Source organism: Vombatus ursinus, unplaced genomic scaffold (genome assembly GCF_900497805.2).
Source record: "Vombatus ursinus unplaced genomic scaffold, bare-nosed wombat genome assembly UNPS02014789.1, whole genome shotgun sequence".
In the NCBI taxonomy this organism is placed as follows: domain Eukaryota; kingdom Metazoa; phylum Chordata; class Mammalia; order Diprotodontia; family Vombatidae; genus Vombatus; species Vombatus ursinus.
The window spans coordinates 1,499,964-1,517,137 of record NW_020954567.1 but is presented as its reverse complement, the minus strand read 5'-3'; the positions used below and the strand labels follow the sequence as shown (position 1 = coordinate 1,517,137).

At 39.8% G+C, this 17,174-nt stretch overlaps 1 protein-coding gene across 2 annotated transcripts in view; it reads right to left on the bottom strand.

Moving 5' to 3' along the window:
* Nucleotides 1-268: 268 nt before the first annotated feature.
* Nucleotides 269-17,174, bottom strand: part of HSD17B7 (hydroxysteroid 17-beta dehydrogenase 7) — a 31,702-nt gene continuing 14,796 nt past the window's right edge. The window contains exons 3-10 of one of the 2 annotated variants that reach the window (XM_027868298.1): nt 15,919-16,042; nt 14,884-14,976; nt 13,697-13,811; nt 8,599-8,793; nt 6,000-6,104; nt 4,583-4,639; nt 2,342-2,440; nt 269-1,448 (exon numbers count right to left, since the gene is read on the bottom strand). In XM_027868298.1, coding sequence (XP_027724099.1) covers nt 1,338-1,448; nt 2,342-2,440; nt 4,583-4,639; nt 6,000-6,104; nt 8,599-8,793; nt 13,697-13,811; nt 14,884-14,976; nt 15,919-16,042 — 899 coding nt within the window. In that variant the 3' untranslated portion in view covers nt 269-1,337. The remainder of the gene's footprint in view (nt 1,449-2,341; nt 2,441-4,582; nt 4,640-5,999; nt 6,105-8,598; nt 8,794-13,696; nt 13,812-14,883; nt 14,977-15,918; nt 16,043-17,174) is intronic. The other variant, XM_027868297.1, reaches the window with a different exon arrangement.

The window sequence follows — 17,174 nt, the reverse complement described above, 5'->3', positions numbered from 1 at the left end:
ATAAAATTATAAACCTATATCAAATGTTGCCTTTCTCTAATGCAGGGTTGGGAAGAAGGAAGGGAGACAACTTGGAACTGGAAATGTAATCAAAAAGAATAAATAGTTAGTTTTGTTTTTTCTTAAAGAGATCATAGAAGTTCAGAAAGGGTTACACTATTTTTTGATAGCTGAGGACCATCATTCTTCATCCCCAAAATAAGTTGTCCTTGAACTGCAATTTATATCTACCAATGGCCTTCGCTTTGCAGTAACTTGGACCACAACGTTCTGACCTGTTAACTTTATTTTATCATCCCCAAAAAGCACAGTGTTTCTAGAACAGCTCATACCAAAACAAGCTAGTTTTATTTGGAACACGTCAACGCACTGGAGATTCATGACAAAGAGGGCGAGAAGTTAACTCCTCTTTCACTGGCTGGGAAGCAGACTCATGATAAGTGAAGTGATTTTCTCAGGAAGACATTAACGCTGGCAGAATCCAGAATTCTAGCTTGATCTTAGATTTTACAGGGTAACACCCTCTCCTTATTTGAGAGGGATGGAGCCATACCTGCTTGTACAGGACTCTATCCCCTGCTACTAGGAAGCCTAGGGCTGGAGGATTGCTTGAGTTGAGGATCTCTGGATCACAGAAGGACTAAAGCTGATCAGGTGCCTGAGTCAAGTCCAGCACCAATACGGTGGGCCCTCAGGAGCTGCCCAAAAAGGGTGAACTGGTCCAGGATGGAGAAGCAGAACACCTTAAAACTTCCATATCAATCAGCATGGGGATGGGGCTCCTGAGTGGCCACGATACTTCTACCCTAGGCAAGACAAGGAGACCATCTCCCTGTTCCCCACAAAAAAAATGAGTGAACACCTGTCCAGTGAGGCTTGCTTTGGTCCTAATTTTCAGCTATGGAATAATTTACACTACAAATGATAGTTACCTATTTATGTAAATCACAAAACACCCTTTTCCTTCTAAGAGATGAGATGTCACACATAGTTTAACCAGGTTATCAGGGAGAAATAAGGCACAGAGCAATATTAAAGAGGTCAACTCTCAAGGCTATGATTGGAAGTAGTGATAGAAATAACAAATGAGTTGTTTCTAACTGGATGTTTAAGAAATGAGATTTCCCCCCTCTTTTCTCTTATAGGATAGAAATGTGTACATGCGAGCACATACACACACACACACACAGACCCACACACACACATATCAGGGAGAGGGAGTCAAGATCTCCTGGTTGTTCTGCAAACGCACATCAACCAAATGAATAGACGTAGAAGCCCTTAAAAGCATTTTGATGCCCAAAAAGCCCAAAAAGCATGTGATGGTTCTAAGAAATTCATTTTTCACTCCCGCTATCCAGTGACTTGGCTCTGATGGCCCCAAAGCGCTTTTCCAGGTCCAGCAAGTTTTGGTAAAACTTTTCAGCAGTCTCTTCATCCAGATCCATCTGCAAGAGAAGCAGAAATAGGGATACCAAAGGTCCCACGGGGGAAGGGAAAGTGAAGGAAAGTATCCAACAGAACTGCAAGCAGGAGAAGGTAAAGAGGCTTGCCAAAGAGCATTGCTCCAATAGTGATATGGGGCAAAAAAAGGGGCTTCTTTACCAGAGGGGTCCCATTCAGAAAAAGTCACTACAATTTGAAGATGACACAGAATTCATACTGCCAAGATGTGAGAAAAGTGCCGAATTCAGGGAAAAGCTCAGGACCATAAATCTGGGTCCAATACAAATATATTTGTTTCTATGATGTTTATCAGGGGAAAAAAAAATCTCTTCCTTCCAACTTTGTATTCATCCAGCTTGAGAAATTACAACGTATATTTGCAGTCAATGAAGTCAGGCAAAGAAGGCTGAACAATAGTTTGTCTTGAAAATGACAGAGACTAGGGGAAGATGGGTAGGTAGAAACAATGATTTTGAAAAGGGAAGAAAAGAATGAAAAGAACAATGAAACACTGGAAATACACAGAAGAGAAAAAAAGGAAGTTCGGGAAGAGTCAAAGATCAGCAGGGCAACGGTTGTAAAACAGTGTTAAATTTTTATATACACACATACGTATATAATATATAATGTATGTATGCATGCCTATGTAAATAGCTACACATACTAGATTTACAGTTTCATATACAAGCCTCTTATTCTCTTCATTACATATGGAAAATTTATGTTTGATGCTTGTCATGTTCATAATACAAGAAAAAAAATTTAGATAAATTTTTAAAAAAGAAAGGAAGATCACACCAGGGCACAGCTCTCCCCAACCCTCTAACAGGTACTCTTTTCAGCTAATGAGCCTGTCACCAGTTCCTGTCACCAAGCTGTCTTTAATGGAGCTTACCTTCTGAGGGCTTACATAATTGTTTCCAAGTCCCGTGGTAGCACTGTGATATTTGGTCAAGGGATTCAGAAACTCAGGCTTTTGTCGGAAAAGCCATAACTAGAAAGGAGGAGGAAAGAGTGCATGAGTCATACCTGTCTTAAGGTAAACCTTGATACCAAGTACTTTAAATAGCTTTGAACAAGTTTTAAAAGCCCATCAATCATCATTTGGTAAAGTCTTTCAGCTCTAAGATCCTATCATTGCTCAACAGCTACATGGGCTTGTTGAGCAATTCAATCCAAGGGCAGGAAGAAGGACGACTGAGTGACCAGCTAGACTCCTCTGTAAATTATTTTAAGTTAAATAAGATAGGACTGGCCTTCAAGGGCTACCTTAAATACCAGGAAAGAAGTCTATTTCCTTCCTTAAAGACACACAGTTTATACCATTAAACGGTATAGCTCATTGATCAAATGGTATTTAAAATGAACTGGATTTAAAGACCTATTTCTAAATAGACACTCCAAACATACATACATACATATATTTATATATATGTGTGTGTGTATATGTGTATCTACATACACATATGTATATACATGTCTATTTTAAACATGCTGTGTGTTTCATATTATCATCTAGTGAAAAATTATTAGTAACATTTTCCTGCTGGAGTTTGAAAACTGGAGAGCTAAACCAAATTTCCAGGCCTATGTCCAACCATTCAATCAAACTGCCCAAAGCACTGATGAGGCCCTCAAACCATGGCACGGCAAGGTGAAAATGTTATCTTCACCAACACATTCTTGTAACCTTCTCTCCAGGGTAAAAGAACTCTCCAATGAGATAATAGCGCTCCTCAAATCTCCAGATACTACATACATGTTAGCTGTTAATTATTTTTTCCCATAAATCAGAACCAGTTCCAGTAAAGTTAAAACACAGTTAAATCAGAAAAGGCAACGGTAGACAATATTGCCTTGCACCTGAGAAGCTGATTTCACACCCCAGCCTTTTAAATCTGTAAACCCTTTAAGGCCCAAACCAAGCCCCACCTACTCTGAAGCCCCTCTCAACTAACCCAGCCCACTCTAATATCTCCCTTCTGTAAAGTATGGCATCTATACCATATCTGCACAACTTGGCAGTAGGTAGGGGCCAAACTTAAAATAGGCTAAACTTCTTTGGGCCATAGATAGGTTTTTAGCGGCTCACTTTCCAAGTAAAGGTAACTAGAGACAGACTGACAATGGTTGGTTGCCACGGGTCATGTGACAAACAAGACAGTACGTAGTGGCAACCCACTCACCAAGTTACATGATAGGCACAACAGTGACTAGTGGAAGGCTGGTTAAGCAAGGTATGGACAAATACTCGTTACATCTTTACTTTCTTTTATATCCTCTACATTTTTTGCAGGTCACCCAAAATTCTTTGACAAGCCACAAGCAGCCCACAGGCCAACTGTTATACAGGCCTGGTCTATACCACATAATTGAACACTTGATTATATAACATTTCACACTGTTTTCTGTGCCTGTATTTTAGAGTTGTCTTTCCTATCTTTCTTTTGTATTCCCATTGCACCCAGCACTAAGCTGCACCCACTGGAGGCCTTCAAAAATACTTGTCTTGATCAGTCCTGAAAAAGGTAGGCCCTAAATGGCTCTGTAACTGTAGACATGGAGACTGGGAGGAAGCTGCCAACACCATCCAGTTGGTTGCTGAGATGAAGGAATTTCCTCTCCTCTGTCCCCAACAAGTTGTCATATTGGCTGTGCTTGGAGATCTCTATACAGTGAAGGGAACAGAGTTTCACAAGGCAGTCCATGACACTTCTGCGCTTCTCTAATGGTAGGGCATTCTTCACATTAAACCTCTGGGGGTGCCTCTGGGCTATCCCTGTCCATTGCCCTTAGCTAGGACTAAGCAGAACAGGTGTCACCCTCTTCCCAAAGGCATTCCTTCCAATTCTTAAAGACAGCGGGCACAGCAACCTCAGCCTTTTCTGGCTTCCTTTTTTACAGAGAGGGTGAAACAAAAACCACCTTAAGGGTTAAAGCCTCCACAATTAACTTGTCCTCTACCACCAATCATATTGATTCCAAAAACATTTCCCAAGATGAAGGCATAAAGGCCACTTTTCTTTCATCCCAGATTCCAGGCACTCTAAAGGTGCTGTATCTCTGTCATCAACAACCATTAAATTTCAAATTCTTATCTCTTAGGCCATTTCCCATCAAGGCTCCAGGGACATACCAAGGCTTCTGCTCCATTGTAAGGTGTGGTTGTTAAAGAATTTACAAAAAAGCGCAGCTGAAGAAAGAAAAAAGAAAATGCCATTTGTTCACATGTAAAGATTACCAGGGACATGAAAAACATTAGTTGTTCAACTTCTAGCATATAAATCCTTGGAAGAAGCATAACCCTCCCAGAATTTCTTGTATCACCAGTACATAAGATTTTAATAAAGCTCAGGTCTCTTCACAGCTGAGTGTTTACCCATTCCTCAGAGATGACAGCCATGTTGGGAATTACAACATGGCCTCCCTAGAGACTCAAAAGGGCACTTAATGTCTACCAGAGAATAAAGCAACCGTTGATCCCGTACTCTGGAGTTCTCGGGTCCTGATCCCCCAGGATAAGCTCAGTTCTTTTCAAAGAGCAGACTTACCGGGTTACTCTTCAGTTGGAGTTGCTAACTAATCTCTGCTCACATGCTATAGTCTCCACCACGGAAACACAATTAGCACACCTCACTACTCCCCAAACTATCAATTACGTATCAAAGGCCTACTGAAGAGATCTAGTTGGCTGGGAAATGAACACCCAAGCCATTCCTTATCTTGCATGTAAGAATTAGTTAAGAACTCATAATTATCCAACGTGGGGATGGACAAAGGATAGAAAGTCCCAAACTCCTATAGTTATTATAACATAAGAGCCAAGCAGAGTAGCACAAACCTCTATTCATGGAAAAAGAAGAAAAGAAAAACAGGCCCTTCAAGGTTGAGTCATATAATCCAATGACCTCAATTAACCTTCTCATTTTACAAATTGAGAAATGGAGTCCACAGTGAGAGGTAAGTTGCCTAAGGTCACTCTGCCAATAAGTGGTAAAGCCAGGGATAGAACAAAGCTTTCCTAATTTAAGGTTCTCATAAACCAGAAAAAAAAAAAGTCTACTCTGAAGGAAAATATCTAGAACTCAGAAATGCACATATTAGGCTCTAGAATTCTAACCTGTGGCTTCAGGACATCAAAATCACTCATATTTAGGAGACAAAAAGTTTCTCCAGAGACATGAATAAGTCTGTAGATACAGACAACTAAATTAAAGGTCACTGAGAGAAACATACCAGAATAGCTGATATATGAAACTGCTAGAAATCAGGGAAATTAGGAGAATTGTAAGGTAGCCATCTTCTAAAAAAGATGGCTTCTGTTAGGGTAGGATACTAGCTTACTGACAAGTAAATATTCAGATGAAATTGGGTTGGGAAACTGTGTAGGGTTGTGCACAAGTTACCTATTAAACAGGCTTTGAATTTTACTAAAATCACAGGATACACTAATATTCTAGTGAGCAAATCATTTCCCTGCACCGAAATTTATCTGCTATGATCTCAAGGTGAATATATTTGGAAAAATCATGAAGAAAGAACATATCACTCACCAAAAATAGTAATGGAGTCAATAGTGTCCAGATGAAAGGTGGCAGAATTCCATAAGTCAGATTGGTCAGCACAATCCCTGGGCACACTACACTGGAGTACAGGCCCTGGCAATATGGACAGATGGGAATGGGGGAAATGGGACAGATTAAGAAAGAATAGCCTTTTAAGGTATTCCTTCCTACAGCTACTAAATTTCTGAAGTCTTATGAATAGTCAAGGGTGGGGAACCTGCAGCCTTGAGGCCACATGTGGCCTGAATAAACCTTCAACACTGCAGGATCTATAATTCAATCAGCATGGTACTCTTCCTCCACTGATGCAGATTATAATTCTTCTTTCTATTCGCATAAGACACTGTCTTCAAGATTTATTGTGGTCAAAAAAATTCAGACTGAGGCCAATCTGGAACAGGGTCCCTGCAACCTTAGGTAGACTTGGCCTTGCCCGACAGCCAGTCCATCACTTGGCAGGAATTTGAAGCCTTCTCAGATTGGTAGGATCTGCCATGGCTCACATGGTGGTCAAAAGAGGCAGTACAAAGACACGTTCGAAGTCTAAGGAACTTTAATACTGATTGTGAGACAGGGAGATGCTGGCACAGGACCATGCAACATGGCATGCCTGCATCAAAGAAGGAGCTGTATTCCAAGAATAAAGCAGAATCACATAGTACCAAGGAAATGTGAGATGTGCAAATCTAGAAATACCACCACTCCAAATGTTCAAATGGACTATTTGTGCCCAATCTGAGGTAGAGCCTTCCCAGCTTGTATTGAACTGATCAACCACAATGGAACATACATACCTTGACCCCAACATCCGGAGGTCTTTACTCTTCTTGGAATACTAAGGACAAACAATATTACTTGCAAGAAACAGGAGAGACTTCTACTTACCACCATGAGGCATCTGTGTAAAGCTTTCAAGCCCTGTGCCATTGGCTCCAGGCCATCTCTCCAGAACAACTATACATTAATCCACCTTGCATGCTTTATATTCCAATCAAAGGCCCACTTCCTGCTCCCCACACATAAATTCCCATCTCTGTCTTCCTACAGACTGTCCCCCATGCCTGAAAAGCACACCTTCCTCCTCAATTCCTCTGGGAGCCTTCTATAAGCTTCTTCTACCTCCTACAAGCTGCATATCCTGATTTCCCTAATTATTAGTGTTCCCCACCACCCCACAAATGTTTTGTAGATATTCTGTATTTAACATCTATTTTTCTACCCAGTGAAGTATAACCTATTTGGGAGCAGGAACAATTACTTTTTTGTATCCCTCAGCACCCAAAACTTTTTTTTTGGTCCCCACCTTCTGTGACTTCACTGGTACCAGGAATTCCCAGTGAGAAAACTCTGTTTATCTACATAGGTCATTTGATAGTGTTAGAGAACTGCTAGGGAAAATGAAAGATTAAATAACTTGCCCAGGATCACACAGTGGTGAGACCTGAAGCCAGGTCTTCCTGATTCCTATGCCAACTCATCTGTTATGCTACGCTGCCTCTCCCACCTGGCATGCTGCAGGTGATCAAACAATGCTTGCTGAATTAAATTCAAAAACTTTCTCATCTTTTATCTTATTTGATCCTTCCCTGGTGAGTTAGGCAAGTCAGACAGTGCTATTTCCACTTTAGAAATAGAAAAATAGAGAAATTAAGTGACTTGTCCAGGATTCCAGCACTGGCCGATAAGAGCACTAGAATTAGAGCCTGGGTCTTTGGCTCCCAGAAGGAGCTCTACCCAGGCCAGGGTGAATTCTGCTGTTTTCATCAACACTCAGGGGCTTGTATTTAGCAAGCACAGTATCTCGCACCTGGCAAGCACTTAACGAAGTCTTGTTTCCTTCCTTCCTTGTATTTCCCTGTCAAGATTAGGATCAAAGAGTCCCCCAAACTCACAGCTCCTACCATCTTTTCAGCAGTCAAGTCCACTAACAAGGACAAACCTTCCCAAACCTTCAGACCTGTGGCTGTCTCAGTGGTGTGATTTTGCAGTGAATTTAGCAATCACCATTAACTGAAAGAGCCAAACAACTATTGGATACACTATACAATCTAGTAGGACACAACATTTTAATATAGAAATTTAAGGTCCCAAAGAATCACAGGTGGCAACTTGAGAACCACAATGTGCACATTACTATTTTAACCATTTTGTTTTTCTGCTGTTTCTTGTCATTATAGCATTCAAGTCAGATCAATAGTAAAAAAATACCCTGAAATCTCTCTGATCATTATATAGGCCAGCTGCATTGTCAGGAATAAAAAAAAAACTCATATTTCACATAGTGTTTTAGGGTGTTCAAAGCACATTCTTTATAATCCCGTGCAGAAGGCAATGTAATCTATCCTCCTACATTTCTGTGACATTTGCAAAAATGCTTGACACCAAGTATCACCTGTGATTCAGCTTCCCAATAAACCCTGTGAGGGAGGTGCTACTAGTACTATTATCCTCATTTTATACATGAGGAAACTGAATCTCAGACAGTATAATGACTTGTCCATGACCACACAGCTAACCACTATCTAAGCCAGGATTTGAACCTACTCTCTTCACTCCAAATCTCCCAAACTCTTAAGCACCTCCTCACCTGTTGGTTAAAATTCCTGTTCAAAGCCAGACTCAGAAGGTCAGTGGCATATTTAGAAGAGCTGTAGGGTTCATGGCCTTTGACATGCTGGAAATCATCTAGGCTGAAATTAGCTTTCTTGGCATTGCTAGAAGACGTCCAGATGACCTGAGATGGAATGTCAGGACAACAAAGCAGAGGCTCCAGCTCCCGAATCTGAGATAAAAATAAAAATCTTCTTTTAGGGCTACTGGGTAAGTCTATAGGAGCTCTCAATGTTTACCAAAAATACATGAGTCAAAGGAACCAAAACTCAATCCATAAACACCACAGTGAATGTCACTATAATATCATTCCTCCAGCTATCAACTAGTTTGGAAGGTTGGCTTCTAATATCCATGATTTTAACATGAAGGATAAAAGGTCCTCCAAAATCAAATTCTGACAACACAACATAAACAACCCCAATAGAGAAGACAGCAGGAGACTGGAGAGAATACTTAGAGTGAGATGTGAGTGCACAAGGAACCCTTTGATGAACTAAGAGTAAAAAGACTTACATATAAGATGGAGCAGATACAAGGCCATGCAACCAAGGATGAGCAGGATGAGATGGCACAGATCTGTAAGAATGTCAAGAAAACTAAAGCGCAAAGGAAAAGTTTTTGCAGGTTTCAACTAAGAACAACAACAAAAGGTTTCCCAAACTATATTCAAAAAAGAAGAAAAAAGAGAAGTCCATTGTTTGGCAGCAACATTACAGTATTAAAAGGCTGTACTGCTTCTATTAAGGAGAATTATTTTCAAACCTGAATGGAGAAAAGAAAAAACAGAGAGAGTTAAGTTCAATTTATGTGAGGAATGTCATGCCAATCTGAGTTCATGTGGCCCCAACAAAGAACCTGTAGCTACGGTCAATGGTCTTTGGAGAATCACGGAGAAAGGAAAGATATTGGAGGGCTGAAGTCAGGCAAATAACATCCCTATTTTCAAAAAGGAAAAGGCAGATTGTCTGTTAAACAGACAACCTGATAACTATTACTCACAAAATCCTAAAAGGGATCATCAGGCAGATGGTTTGTAAGCACTTAGAAAAGGAAAAAGTAATCACAATGAATCAGCATCAGAACATCAAGAACATATTATGCCAAACGATTCATTTCCTTCTGATAGTTACTAGGGTAGCAGGCCAGGAGAATGCTTTATATACAGTAAAATGCCTTGCTGAAATCTGGATTTACTAGCCTTTAGTTTGGATGATAGCTAACGAGGTTAAATGACTGAACCAAAATTCTACTAATTAACAGGTCACTATGAATCTAGAAGGTCCCTGGTGGCTTGCCACAGACCAAGCCAGTTTGGTTCTGCAAACCATCTTAGATGTGTTAGATTGTGTTGTCATCTGTCTTAGATGAAGACAATACAAAGGATTTGATCATTAAGTCCGCAGAGGGCTCAAAACTGAGTGGGACAGCTGATGCACTGGGTTAAAGAAATTCAATCCAACAGGTTAGACCCAAATCTAATAAGAAGAAACAATGTCTTACACTGAAGACGTCGCTGCACATGTAAAAAGAGACAAGTCAGTTAAAAGCAATTCTTATGAAAGACTCTAAGACAACAGAATGGGGTGGCTGCCAAAAATGTCAGTATAATTTTTTTTTAAGTCTGGACCTGCAGTTTCAATAGAGCAGGTAAGCTCCCAAGTAGAAAACTCCCTTTACCAATGCAGATCAGCATCTAATCTGCAACTTACAGTATTAGAGAGTTGTCTAGGACATTGAAAGGTTAAATGACTCACTCAGGGTCCCATAGCTAACAGATCTGACCTAAGTCTACCTGGCTCTGAGGCTCAACTTCTACCCACTATGCCATGCTATCTTTGATGTGATCTTGGGCTAAAACGATAAGCATTCACAACAATGGAGGAGACAGTTCCAACGCACCTTGAGTTCACCACACCAGCCCTGGAATGTTATATTTCGTTCTGGGTACCATATTTTAGGAGGACCATTGAGAAAATGGAGAGTATCTACATGAGCACCACCACAATAAAGGAATCATGTTACAGATGTAGATGGTTTGAAGAGCAGGGTATACCTAACCTTTAAGACAGAAGATTTAGGAGAACTTAGTGTCTTACAAACGGATGTCACTTAAAAATGTATTAAATTTCATTGCAATCTGCCTATATTTGAGGGGCCAACATACAAAAGAGAGATTAGACTTATGCATGGATGTGGAACAAGGAAAAACAAGAACCAAAGAAAAGGTATAGAGGCACACTTCACCTCAGCATAAGGAAGAATTATAATCAGAGTGATCCACAAGTGGAATGGACTAGCTCTTAACATAGAGTTCTCTATCATTAGAAGTAGTCAGCAGCTAAGTAAGACTTGTCAGGGATGTTGTACAGGAAATTCCTACTACCCAGGGAGTTTGATAAAATGACCTCTAAATTCAAAAACTGTTTCTGCCGCTAAGATATACAGTTCTATGATTCTTTACACCCAGACCTACAAGATCCAGCTTTTGTTTCCTACAGTGTATTATAGCAACACAAATGAGATCTGAAAACCCAAATCAAAGGGAATCAGGAATCCAGGTAGAAGACAAGTAAAGATGAGTAGGCTTTGTTTGAAGAAAATAAGAAGTCTTTGGTGGGAAGGGAGAAGAAGAATCTCCCACCAAAATGCCACACAAATAGGAGATGTGAATGCTTAAATGCTTTAAACAGGAAGTATTCATGATCAAAGAAAAGTAAGGGGAAAAAAAATCTATCTTCCATGTATATTATGAAAAATTAAAGAAGAGGGGGAAAGAAAAAGGCAAAATGTAAAGAGGAATAATGTACATTCTAAGGAGTAAAAAGGAAATAAGTAGACTTCTTATAAATTATTACTTCATACTTCTGTGATTAAGTTATATCCATACTTTATAGCACTTAACTATCAGCTGTCCATAAGAAACAGCAAGTGACATAATTATCCCTGGCCCTTAACTAGGGGGATCCCTAGCTGGGACATGGATAAGATCACTATCACTGTCTCAAGAGGCTAGCAGGTTGAGGAGAGGGCAATGGTACCTGCTAGTTAGTGCTGGAAAAAAAAAGAGAGTAATGTGAAGCACTAATATACACACAATTAGCATGTATATACATACAGTGCATCCTTTAAGCTGCATGTTTTCCTTACATAACATCTCTTTTCCCTTTCAAGGTTTCCCTTCATATTCATCAGCCTGATTTGCCTCATTGGCACTCCTTTAAGGATGGCTTCCAGCACAGTGTGGTCCACTGTAGGACCTCATTTCTTTTCCAAAGCAAGCAAATGAAAGCTGGTATGTGAAATAAGACTCTGGAGTTGTTGGGTTAAGGAAATGAGAAGACTGATCAAGTGTTAGACTTGGGCCATAGAAACAACCAGAGAAATACTAGACCTCATCTTGTACCAGACAGTGTCTGGTGGGACAATGAGGTATCACCATGTCAGAAATTCCAAAGAGACTGGATTAATGCCAGATATGTTTACAGGACCAGTGAAAAGACAGAGCAATGGAAATAGGGAGAAAGTCCTTGGCCTGAACAGGGTTAGGAAATTCTGAGTCATGAAGTAGGTGTAAGTATCTGTTTGACTGAACAATCTACATGATATGAAGTGGTATCTCCCAGGACAAGTGGGGTGCAAGAATGGACGTGCCTGATCCTAAGAAAATAAGATAAACCCAGGTGGGGGGATAAGGGGGGGGAATGCCAGAAACAGTTCATGTGTGTTTTGTATATTAAGCTCTTATTTTGCCATATTTCTGTAAGGGGGGAAGATACAGGATTAATCTGGGCACAGGAGAATTTTCTCCTATTTACCTGTACTAGTAGGACAGAAGCAATAACATGGATAATAAAAAATGGCAGAAACATCAAAATTCTATTCAACCAGAGAATCCATTATCCCAATAACTGCTGGTGGCAGATTTACAACCCAAAACCCACAAAGACAGCAAGATCCTGTTTCTTTAGAACGTGCTCCCTAAGTGGCAAGGGGTAGGGGATCAAGAGTATTTTGGACATAAGGAAATCTGAACTTTGTTTATAAAAAAAATTGACCGAGCAGATGAAAAACATCTGGGGACAACTGAGAATTGACTGCTTTTGGTTTTTATGTCAAAGTTTTTAAAGCTAGAGCCTATAAACTTTTATATGTATATACACATGCATACACACACACATACATACTTATACACGTACAGTTTGACAACTGCATTTCAATACAATTGGTTTCCTTTGTAACATTTTATTTCACACATTCAAAAACATTATTCTGAGAAGAGCCCCGCAAACTTCACCAGCTTCTCAAGGGAATCCCCTTAACAGAAAAAAAAGTTAAGAACCCCTATTTTATGTAATATAAGCATATGATCATGCTTAGAGGCAGATAAGGAGAAGCAATTTTCCAGCGTTCAGGATAATAACCTATTTTAAATACAACCTAACAGAAGTAATGTTAGCAATAATCTATATTTAAAAGAACAGCAACAGAAAGCATTCCTTTCTACTTTCTACAAACAGGTCGCTCTAACCATCTAATTACAAATCAGATACAAATAAGCACGGACTCCCTCCTGCACCCTATCAGGGCACCACAGAAGCGTTAGAGCCATATTTACTTTAGGTACCTCAAAATACACAGACCTAGGCTTTAAATTCCTCTTTGGGGCCTATGCCATGTCATAAAAGGACCTTTTGATAACTAAGCCACCTAAAGACAGAGTCAAAGATAGGCTTGTCCAAAAGGAATGATGTATGGTGGTAAATTACAAAGTACTTTGGGTTCCATAATAGAAATGGGCAGCAAAGTGAATCAAATAAGTCATGCCAATACTCCTAAGTAACCTCAGATTGTAACCTCCTGTTACACAAGGAGATAACAATGGAGGCAGAGGCCCAGGAAATGTGAGGGGGAAAAACAGTCACAGCTATTTTAATCAAGTCTTCACTAGAATAAACTATTTAACAATCAGCTTCTGTTCATTTTCACGTACAGGACTGAAACAGGACCAAGGTTGTGAAGTGGTCTTAACTGTCCATCACTAGCTAAGAAATAGCTCAATAGTCTGTCTTTACCAGAATAAAGTGGCCAAAAACATTGGTTTCAAACACCTCCTGCAGTCCATCTGTAGTGACCCTGTCATCCTGGGTCAACAGGCCTTCGGCTGTGGAGAACATATGAAATACTTTTCTGAAAGAGAACAAAACAATACTGTAAAACCAAAATGATTTAACCTGATCTCTTGATGCCAAATCAAACTCACTAAATCTGCCCACAGGTATTCAAATCACATAGTTCAAACCGCGACAGTCTAGTTCTCTCACAATTTACCCAAGGGCCTTGACGGGCAATGACTCAAGAAAAAGGCCTTAAAAGAAGGCCCGCTGTCTCCGACGATCCTTTGTGTTCCCAAGAGCTGGGAAATGAGTATAACAGTGTCTAGTATGGGATTTTTGAAATGCTTTCTTTCAGATGGACATAGCCACTCCTTCCAGCTGGGGTGCCCACCCTAAAAGCATCATCAAGATTTCACAGATCCTTGAGAACACCTCACCCAAGACGTGATTGGCAGTATTCAATTTCCCGTTCACAAAAGTGGCAATATCACCTCTTACCATGATCTCTCTATTCAAATACCCCTACTTTTCTCTGATATTCCCAAACCAACTTGATATATTGATCATTGACAAAACTGGGCACAAAAAAACAGATGAAGTTTAATTCCACTGAGTACGTCTGCTTCCCACTGGTCATCTTCCTGCCCTGCCACCTGGTCCCTACTGATGCACCCTCTGCACCGGACCTCTGGAGGCCAAGCCCTAGAGGAGCTACATCGCTCAGCTCCAAAACTCCTGTTCTGTCATGTTGTCCTGCCTATGGAGAGGTCCCTGATAATGCTTCTCTATGGTCACCTTCCTGCCTTGGCAACCCCATCTCCTCTACTTCCTCTCCCAAACTCCTACTTTTCACTTCTTGCTCTGTCAATAATAATCAAAACATCACTAACACTTTCTGGTAAAGGTGTATTAAATAACTGTCCTGTGGTTCTATCCACCATCTCTGTGACTTCCCAGACCAAAACATCCTTCCTTAGCCATGACTTTCCTAGATATATTGTCTCTTCCTGTTAGAAGATCCTTACGGTCCAAAACTCTTTTGTATTTACTTAAAGCCCCTGCACTTAGCACAGTGACTAGCACTTAAAAAGTGTTTAACAAATGCTTTTGTGTTCATCCATTTATCTGAAAAATCTTCAAGTTACCTTGAGAAGAGGCCAGAAAAAAGTGCTTTTAAATTCAACTGTGGATTTGGCATAATCCCAGCATTCACATAGAGGTAGTCTAGACGCTCAAACCTAGAAGTAAAATACAAAGACAAAACATGGATTCCCTTCAGTACATATTCAGAAAACTTGAAAAATCCCAAAGTATGGTCATGAAAGAGAAAGGCACAAAGGGTCAAACTTTCTTACTGAACCAAGAAGATGGCAATAGTTGACACAGAAACACGTTATGAGGCTTTTCTCTTAAAAACTAGTTATTGTCAAAATAAATGCTTATATATCACTGTTAGTTCTTGGGCTCAGGCCTTCACATGTACAAGAATTTGCCATTGAGGATCGTGTTTCAGGCACAAAAGTACTCTTGATTTCCCTATCAATAATTGATAACCAGATGAGTCTAATTATTAAAGCCAATATAATAATGAGACCAGGGGAACATCTATTTTTAATGCCAAATTCTATTTAATTCAGCACACATTCATGTAACTGGGATTTTAGAAAGAGTTCCCAAAAGAATGACTGAGGACATTACAGCTGAACTTATTCACTGCATGATGAGTTATTTATACATTATCTAACCTAGGCATCTATTTAGGAATATCTCTATCTTCTTCTGGAAAGATTCATTTCCACAACACAAATAATTTTACTTCAGATTAACTAACTACCCTCAAAATTGCAAATTTAAATCTGCCTTTAAAAAAATAACCAAACTAGAATAACCTTTATTTTTCATGCCTTACTGTTTTTCCTATAAGTAATAAAACACAGCACTGAGGCAAACAAGATATTGCTCAGCAGAATAAAAATGGCATAAGTAAGCAAGCAGGAAGATAGTTCCAAAAAGGTCTCATCGTATCCCTCGGGCTTCCTTTCAACTCAGGTATTTTTTATGTGGCTCTATAACTTAAAAACAATGTCTGGGGAGCATATTGCGCATTAAACTCTGCAATTAGTTTCTAAAAAAGGAACTCTCCTTCCTTGGAGTCCTTTAAGAACAAGAGCTACACTCACCTGGCTGCAGCCCAGCTCCCAGAATGCCACGGTGCATGCCCACAGTGCTTTAAAATGATGATGACCTTTGGAGGATCTGGGCCTGAGATTTCATCAGTGCAGAGAAGTCCTGGGGGAGAAATCTCTAAACGGATCCCAGTCAGTGCCTCACCTTGACCTCAACTGACTCTCTTAAGAGTTGGGAGGACAGTGAAAGGTGTATATGACTTGCATAGGGTCACACAGGGAGCGTATGTCAGAAGTACAACTCGCACCTATATCTTCCTACTTCCAAAGGTAGTCCTCTAACCACTAAGCCACCCTGAATCTCTGGACTACTTCTTCTCTTTCTAAAAGTTTTATTGACATGGTTTACTTTTATATTACAAACATTTCCAGATTACCCCCATTCCTTGAAAACTCTTCTGTAACAAAGTAACACAATTAGGTAAAACTAATGATAGTGACCTCAACTGAAAGTGAATATATTCCCCATCAGTAGGACCCCACCTCCACTTCTCTATTTTAATTTTTTTGAATTAATAGAAATCTATTTCCTTTTCCTCTCACCACCCTTACCCCTATCCCACTAGGGAAAAAAAGAGAAAAGAAAAACAAATTCCTTCTAACAAATACATACAGTCAAGCAAATCAAATTCCCTCATTGGCTGCCTACAAACATACATATATATAATTACATATATACATACCTATGCATATCACATATAAAACTCTGCTCCCTAAATATCACTTCTCTGTGAGGAAGTAGTATCATTGGTTCTCTGGAATGGTCATCACAATGATCATAGTTCTCACAGCTTTCAAAGTTATTTTGTTTTACACTGTTATTATTTTATAAATTATTCTGATTCTGTTCATTTTTACAATACTGATATTACCACATAAATTATTCTGGATCTGCTCACTTCTCCCTGCCTCAGTTCATATAAATCCTTCCATGTCTCTTTGAAATCATCTATTTCTCATTTCTTAAAACACTATAGTACTCCATCACTCAAAGACTATGAATAATCCAGCCATTCCTTGATTGATAGGCATCCCTTAGCTTCCATTTTGGGGGGAACCATGAAAAGATCTGCTATAATTTATTTTTAACATATAAGACCTTTTTATATTTCCCTGATTTTGGGGGGGTATAGGCCTAACAGTGGTATAGCTGGGTCACGGAGTATGCACTGCTTAGTAACTATTTGAATATAATTCCCAATTGCTTTCCCGAACAGCTGGACCTATTCACAGGTACACCAATAGTGTTA